General features: G+C 38.3%; 1 protein-coding gene across 4 annotated transcripts in view; it reads left to right on the top strand.

The window, feature by feature from the left end:
- Positions 1-14,031, top strand: part of otog (otogelin) — a 76,602-nt gene that overhangs the window by 20,985 nt on the left and 41,586 nt on the right. For all 4 annotated transcript variants that reach the window (XM_019355617.2, XM_019355615.2, XM_019355616.2 and 1 more), the window contains 4 exons: positions 886-1,051; positions 3,267-3,341; positions 4,234-4,280; positions 6,654-6,819. In XM_019355617.2, the coding sequence (XP_019211162.1) occupies positions 886-1,051; positions 3,267-3,341; positions 4,234-4,280; positions 6,654-6,819 (454 nt within the window). The remainder of the gene's footprint in view (positions 1-885; positions 1,052-3,266; positions 3,342-4,233; positions 4,281-6,653; positions 6,820-14,031) is intronic.

Genomic DNA, 14,031 nt, shown 5'->3' with positions numbered 1-14,031 from the left:
TGACATATTTTTTGTTTTCATGTCTAATATCAAATCCAAATATTTCTCCCAACTCACCATTCATGGTCACAGATGATTTTCAAATTTCAGCTCGGAGGACATTTTGATATTTCAATATATATGTCAGTATATCATATGAGTTATTGGTAGGACTGTTCATGGAAGTTTAATCTTTTAGAGAATGACATGAAAAAAAATCAGTTTAGATCAAACAGTATAAGTGCTAGCTTAGGAGTAATTTTGGAACATTTTCCTACCAAAAATCTTCCCAAAGAAGGTATGGGATGTCTTGAAAGGTGAAACTACACTCAAAGTGGTCACCAACAGGTTTAGGGTAATCACGGGGCAAACACAGGAGTTTGTCATCCTATTTTTATTCCAGTGTGAGTCATTAAGTTAGAGACGTGAGTGCATTTTAATGAGATCCACAACAAACATCATTCTTTGTTTAAATACTGGAGCACACTAATGACATGTGCCTCACTGGTTTTATGGATGACAACAGATATCAGGATGTCTATTTCGTCAACCTTACTCAGTGGATGAACTGATGTCACAGACCTTAAATGATACTGCACTGTCCATTCAGCTTGCTTTTATTGGCTCTCTTGCATGTCACACACTTTAGAGATGACTGGACAAACTAAAGTTTAAAATGATGAATTAACAGACTTATGCAAAGTTTGTGTATGTTCTTTTTTCCCTTGGAGGGGAAAAAAGACATACACAAACCATCATTCTGCTCCAATCAGTAGCTCTACCCTTTGTTGTTAAATTTGATAACTTGATGAAAAATACAGTGATGTCATCATCAAGTTAATTTCTATTAAAAGGCCAAACTGACTCTGAGTCTGAGTCTTTGCTGAACTCTGTCTTGCCCTGCAGCTGTCACCTGTCCTGCCAACATGCAGTACGGCACCTGTGTGTCCTCCTGCCAGCGCCGTTGCTCCTCCCTCTCTGTCCCGCAGCACTGTGGGGAGGAGTGTGAAGAAGGTTGCGTCTGTCCTCAGGGCTCCTTCTACAATCACCGAACACACACCTGTGTGCACAGGTAAGGATGAGGAAGTGATATTCGCAGGTAGAAGTATGTAAAGGCAAAAAATGTTGAAATATTTATATGATGAAGCAGGTGGCACTTAATACCCAGAGCAGCTTCAGTACTACCTGCTCTGCTGATGTGGAGGGTGGTGAAGCTGGAGTGACTCCACCAAATCAATCCACTCAAAGTGATATTTGTATCTGCTATGAAGTTTAGGTCAGCTTTTAAGTAGAAAACCTGGTATCTTTGCTGCAGACGTTGTAGACCCAGAGGACCTCGGTAATTGTGCTCTCCTTTTTAGCTTGCTCTGCCCCAGAAGACATGCAGCTTAATTCCTCTTAAATGTCCCAGGGTTTTACATCCTAGTGCAGCGCTGTGCTGTGATAGAGTTACATCAAGGAATTCACTGTGAAACCCCCCCTTTCATTCCCACTCAGGCTGGGGACGACAGATATCTGATAACCAGTGAGAAAGAATTTGTAGTACAGAAGCTGATGTGTGTCACTGACCTATATGTTACAAAGGCTTTTAGCCTTAGCTAAACATAAATTACCACAATGTATATTATATAAATTATATAATACTGTACTTTTTCAAATAAGACTGGTCTATCTTGCCCCCCTCCACTTCTCTGTAATTAATATTGGTAAGGAAAAAAATTAAGCAGTGTATGTATATTTATTTGAAGGGGGGGGGGGGGGGGTACCCTAGCAAAATGGACTCGACATTACAATGCTGACATCTTTATTATTTGCAGCATCTTTATTAGTGTGGATGCTTATTAAGCATCCACAGTATTGTTCTTCTACTTTTCATATTCCGTACGTTTTTCGGCATCTATCTCCTTCAACACAGTTTAACTTAGAAAAACCATTCAACCACCGTTAGATTCTTCTTCTTTTGGACATGTGTGCTTGTATTTTTCTCATTTTTAACTTCTATATTCTTTAAATTATTCAACTTTATTCAACAAAAATTTATAACGTATTTCAATGGGAGAATCTTCAAATGCTCATTCAACTTACTCTTGTTTCAACTCTAACTACTTCCACATAGGTTGACATTCAAACTTTAAAATGAAGCCAAGACATTGAACTATTCAACTTGTATTTATCTTTTCAATATCTATTATACTTTTTCTTCAGCCCCAGTTTAAGTTTCATGCTTTTTTTCACCCATTTCAGAGTTTATAATGGGTGTGTATGGGACGGAATGTTGGAGGTTAGAGTGAGACAGCTCAACTGCTAGAGTGGGAGGAGGGGGGAGGAGGGGGTGTGTGGGGAATTTATCTTAAAATCTTGTCTTTAAACTGCTGCTGTGTCCACAGCATTTGGTCTACAGCCATCGTTTTACCCTCAAAACGTAGCCATCATTGCCGTCTTTCCAACAGTGTGCCTTCCAAAACTCAGAGATGTAAACGTTTTAAACTGTCTTGGCCCAAGTAGAGGGATCACGTTTCAGTCATTCAATGATTAAAAGAATATAAACTTTTAATATTCATTCAGATGTTTTTTGACTCTAAATTTTCTTTTGTCATTACTCAGCTTTTTCTCATCTCCATTTTAACATAACATGATCAGCTATTTTTAAATTTCTTCTGTGTGAATGTCAGCTTTCAACTCTTCTGCACTTTTGTATTCAGGTGAAAAATCCTTTATTTTTCAGCTCATTCAACATTTTTAACTTAACATTCAGCAATTATTTCATTTCAGCTCAAAACATTCAGCTATCAGCATCCACACTGCAGGTTCTTCAGAAAATGCATTTTCTAGTTGTTTATAATATCTGACCAGCAAAGACTGGGTTGAATGTTTTTATCTTCCTATATGTTTTTAATTTTTCAAGTTACATAATACTAATGTAAAGTGGGTGACCAGGGCCCACATCACATATGTACATACATAATACACTGCTAAAAAACATATACGCAATAGATTTATTTGATCAAAACTTTGATATTGTTAGGTTATAAAGTATTTTCTGTCTTATAATGTTGCAGAAAAGTCTCCAATTGAGCTGGATATTTATGACTATAGAACAAAGGTGCCACTACATCACTGGCTGGCGATATTACAGACTTACTATATTATTTACCAAATGCAAAACTTTTGTTCTTTGTTTTCAAAAGTGTAAAAAAGTTTATGTTGTTTCTGTGTGCTAATTTCTAACCAAAGTCGGTCCATTTAGGTCTGTCACAAGTTCAAGTCAGGTTGTTTCTTTTTTCCAGGAGCGAGTGCCCCTGCAGTTTCCTCGGAGCAGATTATGAACCAGGAGATGTGATCATGACTTCAGCAGGTGTTCAGTAAGCTCCTCCCCTTCATTTCTGCCTTCAGTCTAGACTTAACTCCTTTTTATTTATGTTTTTGTAAATAAATTCTGTAACAATGAACTGTGACATTACTGAGGCAGTTTAGTTAGCAGTTTCCTAATTTTTTCTCAATAAAAAGGCTCCATAGTGATATAAAGCTCCACCTCCTGTCAGTCACGACCACATAGAAGGAAAATCTGTGTAAGAAAAGTTTATATTTTTCTAGAGATGTTCTTTTCAATCAAGTATTTCAAGTCGAATGTTTGAATGAACAAAAGACTCCAGAAAATTAAAAAAATTGCAAAATACGAAAAAGTTGCTTTGTTTAATTCAAATTGTTACTTTAAGTTAGGCTAAAAGCTTATTATGTTCTTCTCTGCATATTAAAAATATTAAGTTTTAGAGTTCCACAAAAAAAAAAAAAAATCCGAGCCAGTTTTTTAAATGAACTTTTTCCTGTTGGAAATGATGTTGGATTTCTGGCAAGTTCTGTCCAGAGATCCAACATCAGAAGACTTCTGTCAAGTAATGTAACACAGGCTGTTTGTCTAAATAGTATAGGGACCAACTGTAATCAGCAACCTTTTTGGTGAAACAATACAATGTGTGGAAGACGGCTAATATAACTTCCACCCTGAGAAAGACTGTATCACCATAAATTTGTTCTTTCAATTTCTAATTTGGTGAAACTCATATTAGGGATATTACCAAAAATGAACGAAGTTACTGTAAGAGGACAAATAAAAGAAACTACATCCATTGCAGTATATTGGCATTATCACCAAAGTACCAAACCTGTATTTAATTTTAAATATGTGAAACTTCCATGCATTTTCTGCAGTTGCCATCATTAAGGTGAGTAATGTCTCTCTGTGCCCTCCTGCAGGCTCTGTCTGAATGGTAGACTGGTGTCCCAAACACAAACAGGCACTGGTGAGTCCATTTGATTGTGTTAATCTGATCTTTTTTTAATCTTAAGGCAGAAACATGGATTGAATGGTGGAAGTTGAAGAGGAGTTTAGAGCTCAAAGTTCAGAAAGATGTTGAGACAAGATCTGGATGGTAGGGAAGAGTTATAGATGACTGGAAGGGTATAGCTGAAGTCGGAAACTACCAAGAAGGCATTTGGCCTTTGGACAAAGGAAAGAGAACAAGGAGACTTGGTGGTTGAATGAGGAAGTACAAGACAGTGATAAAAGGAAAAGGTTAGCAAAGAAAAGTGGGATAGTCAGGGAGATGAAGAAAGTGAAGAAGTAAGTTTGGGAGGCTGGGTGAACAGCAAAGAGAGAGGAGGTAAAGGAAGGGTTAGTTAGGGTAAGTTGTACATGAGGCGGGAAAACAAGGAAGGACAAAATGACTTGCATTGATTAGGTAGGGAGGGAGACTGAGTTGGAAAGTATGTGCAGCAGGTTAGAGTGATTCAGGATAGATATGGAAATGTACTAACAAGTGAAGAGAGCATGTTAAGAAGATGGAGGAAGTAGTTTGAGTTTATGAATGTAGAAAATGAGAGAGAGAACAGATGGAGGAAAGTTAATGAATCAGGAAGTGCAAAGGATTAGTAAGGAGGAAGTGAGGGTAGGTATGGAGATGATGGAGAGTGAAAAGACAATTGGCCAATGTGACATGTCTGTGGAATAATGAAGATGTCTAGGAAAGAATGCAGTGGACTTTTTAACCAGATTGTTTAATACAGTCTTGGAGAGTCTGAGGATGCCTGGGCAATGGAGATACAGTGTACTGGTACCACTTTTAAAGAAGAAGAGTGATGTGCACATCTGTAGTAACTACAGAGGGTCAAAGCGGATTAACCTTATGATGATCAGTGAGAGGAAGTATGGCTTCATGCCAGGAAAAATCACTGCAGATGTGATGTTTGCTTTGTTATTGGAGAGTATAGAGTCAAACAACCTTTATTTGTCACATACACAATTATACAGAGTACAACATGTAGTGAAACTCTTGTGTCCGAGCTGTGGACAGGCTGCAGACATAGCCGCGCCATTCCAGGGCTTTGTTTTTAGCATGAGGGGTCTAGCCAGGACCCTTACTGGATACCGGGTGGGAATTGAACTTGTGACTCCCGCTCCGAAGGTGTGTAGTCTTACCACTAGAGAAGGTCAGAAGAAGTTGTACTGTGTCTTTGTGGATCTCTCTTATGGCCAAGAGAAGAAGAAGTATGTGAGGATAGTGCAGGACATTTAGAAGGACAGTGAGACAGCGTGAGGTGTGCAGTGGTGGGTTTATGGTGGGGGTGGGATTACAGATTGTGATGGAGGTCAGATAGAAGTGTCTGTGGATGATATTTGCAGCTAATATGTTGATCTGTAGTGAGAGTAAGAAGCAGTTGAAAGAGTCTGGAGAGGTGGATGTATGCTCTGTGAAGAAAAGGAATGAAAGTTAGTAGAAGGAAGACTATAAGAATATATTTGTGAAGGGACACAGGAGGAAAGGTGAACATGCAAGAAGAAGCAATAGTGAAGTTGGATGAGTTTGAATATCTGGGATGAACGATCCCAAGCAACAGACACTAGAAAGGTAAAGAATGTTTGAGTGTGGTGGAGTGGGTCTAGATGAGTGTCAGACTGATTTGTGACAGAAGGATCGCAGAAAGAGTGAAAGTTTACAACATGGTATATGTTTACAACAAGGGAAAGTTTACAACATGGTAGTGAGACCTGCTATAATGTACGGTTTGGAGATAGTGGGACTGACAAAAAGATCGGAGGCTGAGCTGGACGTAGCAGAGCTGAAGATGTTGAGTTTTTCAGTGGGTGAGACCAAGATGGACAGGATTAGTCATGAATACATTAGAGGGACAGCTCAGATTGAACAGTTTGGAGACAAAGTTAGAGAGGCAGGGCTGAGATGGTTTGGACGTGTGCAGAGGAATTATAGAGAAGATTCACAGATGTAGTGAAGGAGCACATGCAGAGGGTGGGTGTGACAAAGGAAGATACTAGGGATATGATGAGATGGAGGCAGGTGATTGACTGTGATACCCCCTAAAGGAAGTAGCCAGAAGAAAAATAGTCAGTATATATGTTTGTGTCATATCAACTTTCATAATGAGTGTCACACTGAAAGATTTTATCTATAGGACTGTGAGAAATTACAGTCCTAAGAAAATGTGAGAAAGTGCCTCTTTTGATAGTGAAGATTAATAATGCATGAGCTAAAACATTGTTTAGCATGAATGCTGAACAACATAAACACATCAAACTCATTATTCACTCTTTTTCACTGTCAGTTTAAAACTGACACTAAAAATCTACCAAAAATCTGTGATGTCATTTTTACTTACAGACAGATTGTGTCCAGAAGGTCAGATCTACCAGAACTGTTCAGAAGGGGAGGATGGCCTCCTGCCGGGAAGGGGCGTGTCCTGTGAGCGCACCTGTGAGTCTTACCTGCTCAACCTCACCTGCTCATCACACGAGCCCTGTCTGGCTGGATGTGTCTGCCCGCCTGGGTGAGTGACAGCTAGTACAAATGTATTCTGTCCATTGCTGAATAGTCATACAAGAAGGTAATGGCTGCTTTATAATGTAAAAAAAACTCCTTTTGATTGGACAGTACTGCACTTTTAAAATCCATTTAATTTTAATTTGATTGTAATTCTGCATTTCACAATTTTAAATAAAAGCTATTCTTGTTGTTATGGAATCGATATTTAAAAAGGGAAAAGGAGAAAAATAGAGAATTGAATATAAAAAATAGAAAAGGTAGCTGGAAAATTTTATTTGCTTTCATTTAGCTGACTCTCTATGATGTGTGATCTGCAGCAACAAACTAGTAAAAAACAGAATTCAAAATAGAAATCAAACTGATTATTCACTCTTGTCCACTCGTAATATCCCTGAGATTCTTGTGCACGCATTGGTCTTTAGTCACAGTGCAGAGTGGAAATAAGGTCAGACTAAAGATGGAAACTGAATGTAACAATTGAACATTTATGTTTCATATCAGGGTAAAACAATGAGGTAAAACAAAGGGTTCTAAACTCCTGCTTAAGTGGTACAGAATCTTGAAAAGTTCACACATAGCAGACTGTAATTATCCTAGTTAACTGTTTGGTATCAGGTTGACTTAAGGAACAAGATGTTTTTCTTGAGCAGTAAAGGTCAAGAAATGAGTGTGTCACTTAATGAAATCTTACGCTGTTAGTGTACCTGACTGAAGCTGATGTCACAGAGAAACTGGCTGCAGGTTGATTAAACTTTCTTAAAATGTCAGAGAAGCCTGAAGTAGTGTTCCAGCCCCCTCCTTCCCATACCTGATGATGCTGCTTCTTCAATACATGTAGTCAGCACTTCATTGTAACCATTTGTTTCCCAACATAAAGTAATAAGCAGACGTAGCTGTTCATTTTGCGTAGACAGTTTGAGAAAAACTTAGCCTAGTTGTTCTGTTAACCTGACTCATCTTCTGGTGAACTTGCTAATTCCCTGCTGGCTTCTAATATACATGGTCAGAGGGCCCGGTGGCGCCAGTGTCCGGCAGCCTCGCCTCTGTCAGTGCGCCCCAGGGTGGCTGTGGCTACAACATAGCTTGCCATCACCAGTGTGTGAATGTGTGCGTGAATGGGTGAATGACTGGATGTGTAAAGCGCTTTGGGGTCCTTAGGGACTAGTAAAGCGCTATACAAATACAGGCCATTTACCATGAAGTTTCCTGGTTTTTAATTCTTTTTTTTTTTTTTGTTTAAAAACGGCCTTGCTTTATCTGCTGCTCAGACCAGTAAAATGTATCAGACCAAAATAATTAATCCATCAGTTCTGAACATTAATTTCAAGAGACTACTTCTTGAATTGCTACAATTGCTCAGACACTTCGAAATAAATTTTTTTTGAGGAATTTTTTACATTTATAGATTTAAAGATATAAGCTTTGTGGAAGAGTCTGTTGATGTGACCTAAGAAAAAGTGCAGATTTTCTGTGGCAGACAAAAGACGTGATTCCAACAGATGAGGTGAACAGAAATTATGGGTAGAATACAGTCATCTGATCCCTTTAATCCTCTCTGGCTGTCAGCCTGAAAGGGGGGTTAAGTGGTTTCATTCTGTGACATCAACCAGGAGTCATCCTGATTACATTACGCACAGGCAAGGGTTAGTTCAAGGATGTCCTATCTTACGACACATTTGCATACATTATATAGTTGATTGATGAGAGCACTACACCTGCAAACAGAAGGATTATATTTTTCGTTTTTAGAACTGTCAAAAATATACAATCTTTGTTTTTCATGTAAAAGCAGAATAGTTGAATAAGTATTAAAAGAAACAATGAAACAGTGTACCGCTAAAATGGTAACTCTTAAAAGACAATCAAAGATTCTATCTGTGAACCTCAAATCATCTATTTATGAAACATTTCCATTAACAAATAAAACTGACCTTGTTAGGCTTTCTGACATTGTCAGAGAATTTTGCCCTAGCTTTAATTTGAGAAAAAAAATAAAACCTATCGCTTAAGGTGGTTTGGAAAACTGTCTGACCAATGAAAGTCTTACATTTGCAAAACATAGACACCACTGAAATATGAGACCATCTGGTTTGTTGCCAATATACAGATCAGACACAAACATTCTTGTATAGAGGGATACTTTTGTAAACATTGGCTCGAGTCACTTGTAAATCTGTGAAGGCACTATTAACGGTAAATGCTATATAGTTCTGGACTAACATGTACTACAAAAGACCATCAGCAAGACAATGCTGAAAAATACACTTTAAATAAATACATACTGTACATATCACATCAGCATCGAAGATCAGGCTCCAAACTGACCTGTCTCAATTCATTTCTGTCACCCATTCAAACAACTCACTAAACACACATGACCCCAAAATATATCAAATAGCTAATGTTTGACCGTTAAGCATCTTGTTTGTCTATGTTTTTAAATAATCTAAAGTACTACTGTACTGTGCTATGTGTATTTATATAGTCAAAAAAATGCTAAAACAAGAGATTTTTCTTGTAAGATGAATTATATGATTAATGTAAATAGAATGTTTACATTCAAGACTTGTTTTTACCGAGTTACAGTGAGTGCTAACGGTAACATTAACATTAAAACATATCTGAATAATATTAGAATAACCCTAATGTATATCAGTGAAGACTGCCATTAGCTTAAATTATTAGTGGTTAAACTGGTGAAAATTAAAGCAAAGTGTTTCTGTAAATCTCATTTTGAAGCATAAATGGCAGAAATAATAAAAGCCTTAAGTTTTACTGAACAATTACACTAATTTAAAAAAAAGCAAACGATCAAAAGTTCTCACAAAAGTAATTTTTTTATTCAAAAAAAGGGCAGATCCATCCCAGAGTATATTGCTATCTAGTTAACTAATATCCATCATTACTGTGTCTTATTTGTTTTTCCATATTTTAACCCTCAGTGTCTACCCACCCTTTTTCCTGTCAGGTTAGAGATTAGATTTAAAATTGAAATGTAAAATTATGACATTATACTTGACCTGAATGCATATGCCTTGGTTCACTGGATAAAAAGGTGGATCTGTTCTTTAGTTAATCATTGCCATGGTGAATCTTAGTATTGAAGCTCTGTTGAGGATTGCTTTCTTTCTCTACGAACATATTCAATTCAGGGTGAACATTCTCAGAGTTGATTGAACTTTGATCATCCTACTTTCTAAAACAGGAAACTGAGAGTTGCTGATCTCAGAGTAAATCTACGGAGCCCCTCTGATGACATGGTCCAAAAAATAAATAAATTGTGGCCACAAAATACTACTTCGTGGGCACGAAATGGGTATAAAGTGCCCACGAAATACTTATTTGTGCCCACGAAATACTATTTCGAGGGCACGAAATAGGTATAACGTGCGCACGAAATGCTAATTTGTGGGCACGAAACACTTGAGCGATAACCGTGATCCTTCCCAGGCCCTTGCAGTTGGTTGACAATAAAATCTATAGTATTTCGTGGCCACAAATAAGTATTTTGTGGGCACGTTATACTATTTCGAGGGCACGAAGTAGTATTTTGTTGCCACAATTTATTTATTTTTTGGACCATGTCATCAGAGGGGCTCTGTATAAATCAGCTCGGAGTTTGTGGTTAGACTCAGAGTTTGTTGAACCAACTTCCTGGAATTTGGCCTTGCATCGAAGCTCCCCTTGGTTACTTTAGCTCCGTTCTATAAATAGCACAAGTCTGGGTTTTCTGCCTGTTACTCAGAGCACTATCTCAGCAAACCTACTGAAATGTAGTGATACGGTGAAAAGGTCAGAGAGGGGCAAAAATGGTCATCTGAACCTTGAGTCACCTCTGCTGACCTCACTGGTGTGATTCAGATGTCCCTGTTCATCACATGGAGCAAACTGACCTTTTGGGTGTCAACAACATCACAACTTCTAAATCTGTCGTCCACTTATAGCTCAGGTGTTTAAAAAGTCACTGAAACTTGAGTTTTGTGGTAAATATGGCACAAAGAAATTTCATTCAGCCCTTCTGCTTCTTGATGACAGCTGTATTAATGAGGGTAGTGATAGTGAGACAATTTTAAGGTTCACTGGGAGATAACTGATTTGTATGAGATCAGTCTGGAGTCATATTCTGCTACATAGAAGCCTGTTTGTTTTTCTGCTAATCAAGGGTTGTTTTTACAGAAGAAACCTTTATTATGATTCTTATTTTAAAGATTCATGGAGTTCACAAATCAGTGATGTTAACATGACTCACCACACCCTCCCCAAAAAATTCTAAATAAGTTTAAAAAGCAAAAACTTAACTACCTTAATATTGTATTTTGATAACATTAATGTTAGCAAACATTAAATTTTGTCTTAGCTAGCTAGAATTGTGTTTGCATTAGCAGGCATTCAAGATAATTCATTCAGTATTGATATTTATAGAAAGTTGTCAAGGGTTAGGGTTACGAGCTAACTGGCAAAAGTCTACAGGGTGATTTTCTCTGTACTGTTAATGTTAATGTCATTGCTCTTATATATGTATGCATTTCTGTAATAAACACAAAATATACTATTTTTTTCCTAATTCATATTTAAAACATACTTTGTGGCTGTTCACGTTGAGAAATGCTGCTTTCATGCCTTTCGTCCACCTGTCATTTTTCTTTCAGGGCAATGCATGATGGTCTACAGTACTTGGGTAGTCTTTCTAGTCTTTCACACTTCATCACCGGGCAGTCCAGAATGAATGATAGCAGCTTATTAGCAGCTACGTTACGGATTTGATTTCATATACCTTTATTAGTCCCACAAGGGGAAATTTCATGTTAAGGCTGCCGACCTATTGCACGCAATGGCGGCGCCATCTTACCCTCTGACCATACATACATTACACAAAAACATCACATGGGGAAGACAGGTCAGAGAGGTATAACATGGAAAATGCACCACATGAGGAAAGATAAGGAGAAAAAATAACTCCCCCCAGACTGAGCTCCAACAGGGAGATCAGTTTGAGAACAGAAAAAAAACACCTCTGCACATAGCACATGAAAAAACTCTTAATACACCAAAGAAACACATGACAAGCAACAGGGATGGGTAAAGGGTGAGAGACAGCCAATGTAGACAGTACATCCGGGCCTGCAGCCTATGCGCTGGTCTCCTTGATCCACCATCAGCATCGGAGGGGAATAAGCGTCGAAGGCGTTTGGAGGGGGGAAGGGGGATGATTGTATATCTGCATGTGTATATATATATGTCTGTGTGCGTGTGTGTGTGTATGTGTCCAGAGTTCAGCTGAGACAGTGTCCTTCGCCTTGCCAGGCTAAGTAAACAGTCTTCCAGCCAACCCAGGTGGCCTTGCATAGAATGGGAAGAACAGTCTCAACACAGTCGTTATCAGGGTGTTGTTGTTCAGCTCCAGCCTTGAGACCGCAGCTGGCGCCGAAGGGGGTCTCCGCATGAAGTAATGGTGGTTTTAACTTTAGTGCGAACAACTCATATGAATTTCAAAGCTGTTCTAACAGTCCAACACTGGTCTCTCAATCTCCCGTTGGAGAGCCGTGAGCTTTCTACGATGTTATCCAAACTTATGTTCCGTGATGCTGTCATTCTTGTGCTCAAAGAGCAGGTTCTGAGAACTCACGACCGCAGTGCGCTTCCCAAGATGTGATCCAATTTGCGCTCAGAGGTGTTATTCCGAGTGAGCCCCTCCAGATGTAATCCAGTTTGTACTCAGAGGTCTTGTTCTGAGTATTCACGGCAGCTGTGCGGTTCTCTAAGATCTTATCTGTGCTGCACTCAATGAGCCCATTTTGAAAACTCACGCCTCGTCCCATCGTTTCAATCCCAGCGGGCAGCCTTATGGGGGTTTGAACAGCTGGTTCCGCTTCCTTAATTCTTCAATAAGCCAGGGCCAAGCCAGCTCCGATCAGCAAGAACCCTGTTATCATGGTTCCGAATAGGTAGATATCTTCAGCACTCAGGCTCACCCGAGCCCATACTTCTCGTTGAGAAGGGGTGTCAATTGCATTCAGAGACCAGTTGATCAAATCCATAATTCCTCTTTTAAGTTTTAGAGAACAGACTGTGAGAGAGTGTTCCAGGGAAAAGTAATACAAAAAACACGAGACTAGACAAGGACACAAGAGGCTAAGCAGGGAAGCTAAGGGAGAGGAGAGGAGGAGGAAAAAAAGTGCGACCGCCTTCGTCAAGAGCTAGAGAGAATCAAGACAGGTGTCTTGTCAGAAATACCAGTCTGCTACTAGCTATTAGCAGACTGCTAGCAGACAGAAGCATAATGTGGGCTTTGTTTCCAGACCTCTTTATTTCTGCTAATTGAACAATATCTCAAGGCTAAGTTCCCTGGTGAAATAAAGACATCTTTGGTAGGACGGAATTGAATAGGAGGAGAAATAGTTGTACCTTTTATTTCAATTGTGAATATTGAGCATCTGGGAATTTTTGTGCAGAACCTTTTTATGAGACACTGTGGGATTCAGTAAATACACTGTATATTATATAAATATTCAAATTCACTATGCATTTGGACAGCAATACTAATACCAATAGTGTAAAGAATGAATCTTGATGAATAGTGTTTTTGCCCAGTGAAAGCATCAAAACAGGAGCTGTGTTGCAGAAAACATCAGGATTCAGTTCAAAACTGACCCCTGTCTGTTTATTGACTAATCTTTGTTAGCATTTCTCAGCAGTTAGTTTATCTACCTTTTTAGATTCTCTTGTCTCTGACCTGGAAGGGCTGAGATGCATTGGCATTTCTTTGCATCATTTTCAAACAACTTAGTTCTTGAGTATTTTAAAGGATGATGTTGGTATTTACTATGCTTTTACAACTGTCTGAGCTTACAGCACGATGAGGTTTATATAAATACTTTAAAAAAAATAAAATGTTGCATGCAATAAAAAAAAAATCACAAATCTTTATATAGAGAGTATTTAAAAATCTAAAACAGTTGAAACTGGTATATACCAAATTTATTGCAGCTTATTTTCTATATAAATGATACATTTGAGGACAAATAAAAATATATCTTCCCTAACCCTAACCCCCAGACTTGAGATGTAGCTTAATTTACTTTTACTTTTACTTTTAATTAATTCTTCAAACCCAAACCCAAATAATTCTTCATATTTACATCTTGGACATTGACATAATAACCTTTATAACATTTCTGATTTCAAAAACATTGACCATATCCCCACAGCTTTAGTT

The sequence above is a fragment of the Oreochromis niloticus genome, linkage group LG1 (genome assembly GCF_001858045.2).
Source record: "Oreochromis niloticus isolate F11D_XX linkage group LG1, O_niloticus_UMD_NMBU, whole genome shotgun sequence".
Lineage (NCBI taxonomy): Eukaryota > Metazoa > Chordata > Actinopteri > Cichliformes > Cichlidae > Oreochromis > Oreochromis niloticus.
This window is presented reverse-complemented; position numbering and strand designations above follow the sequence as displayed.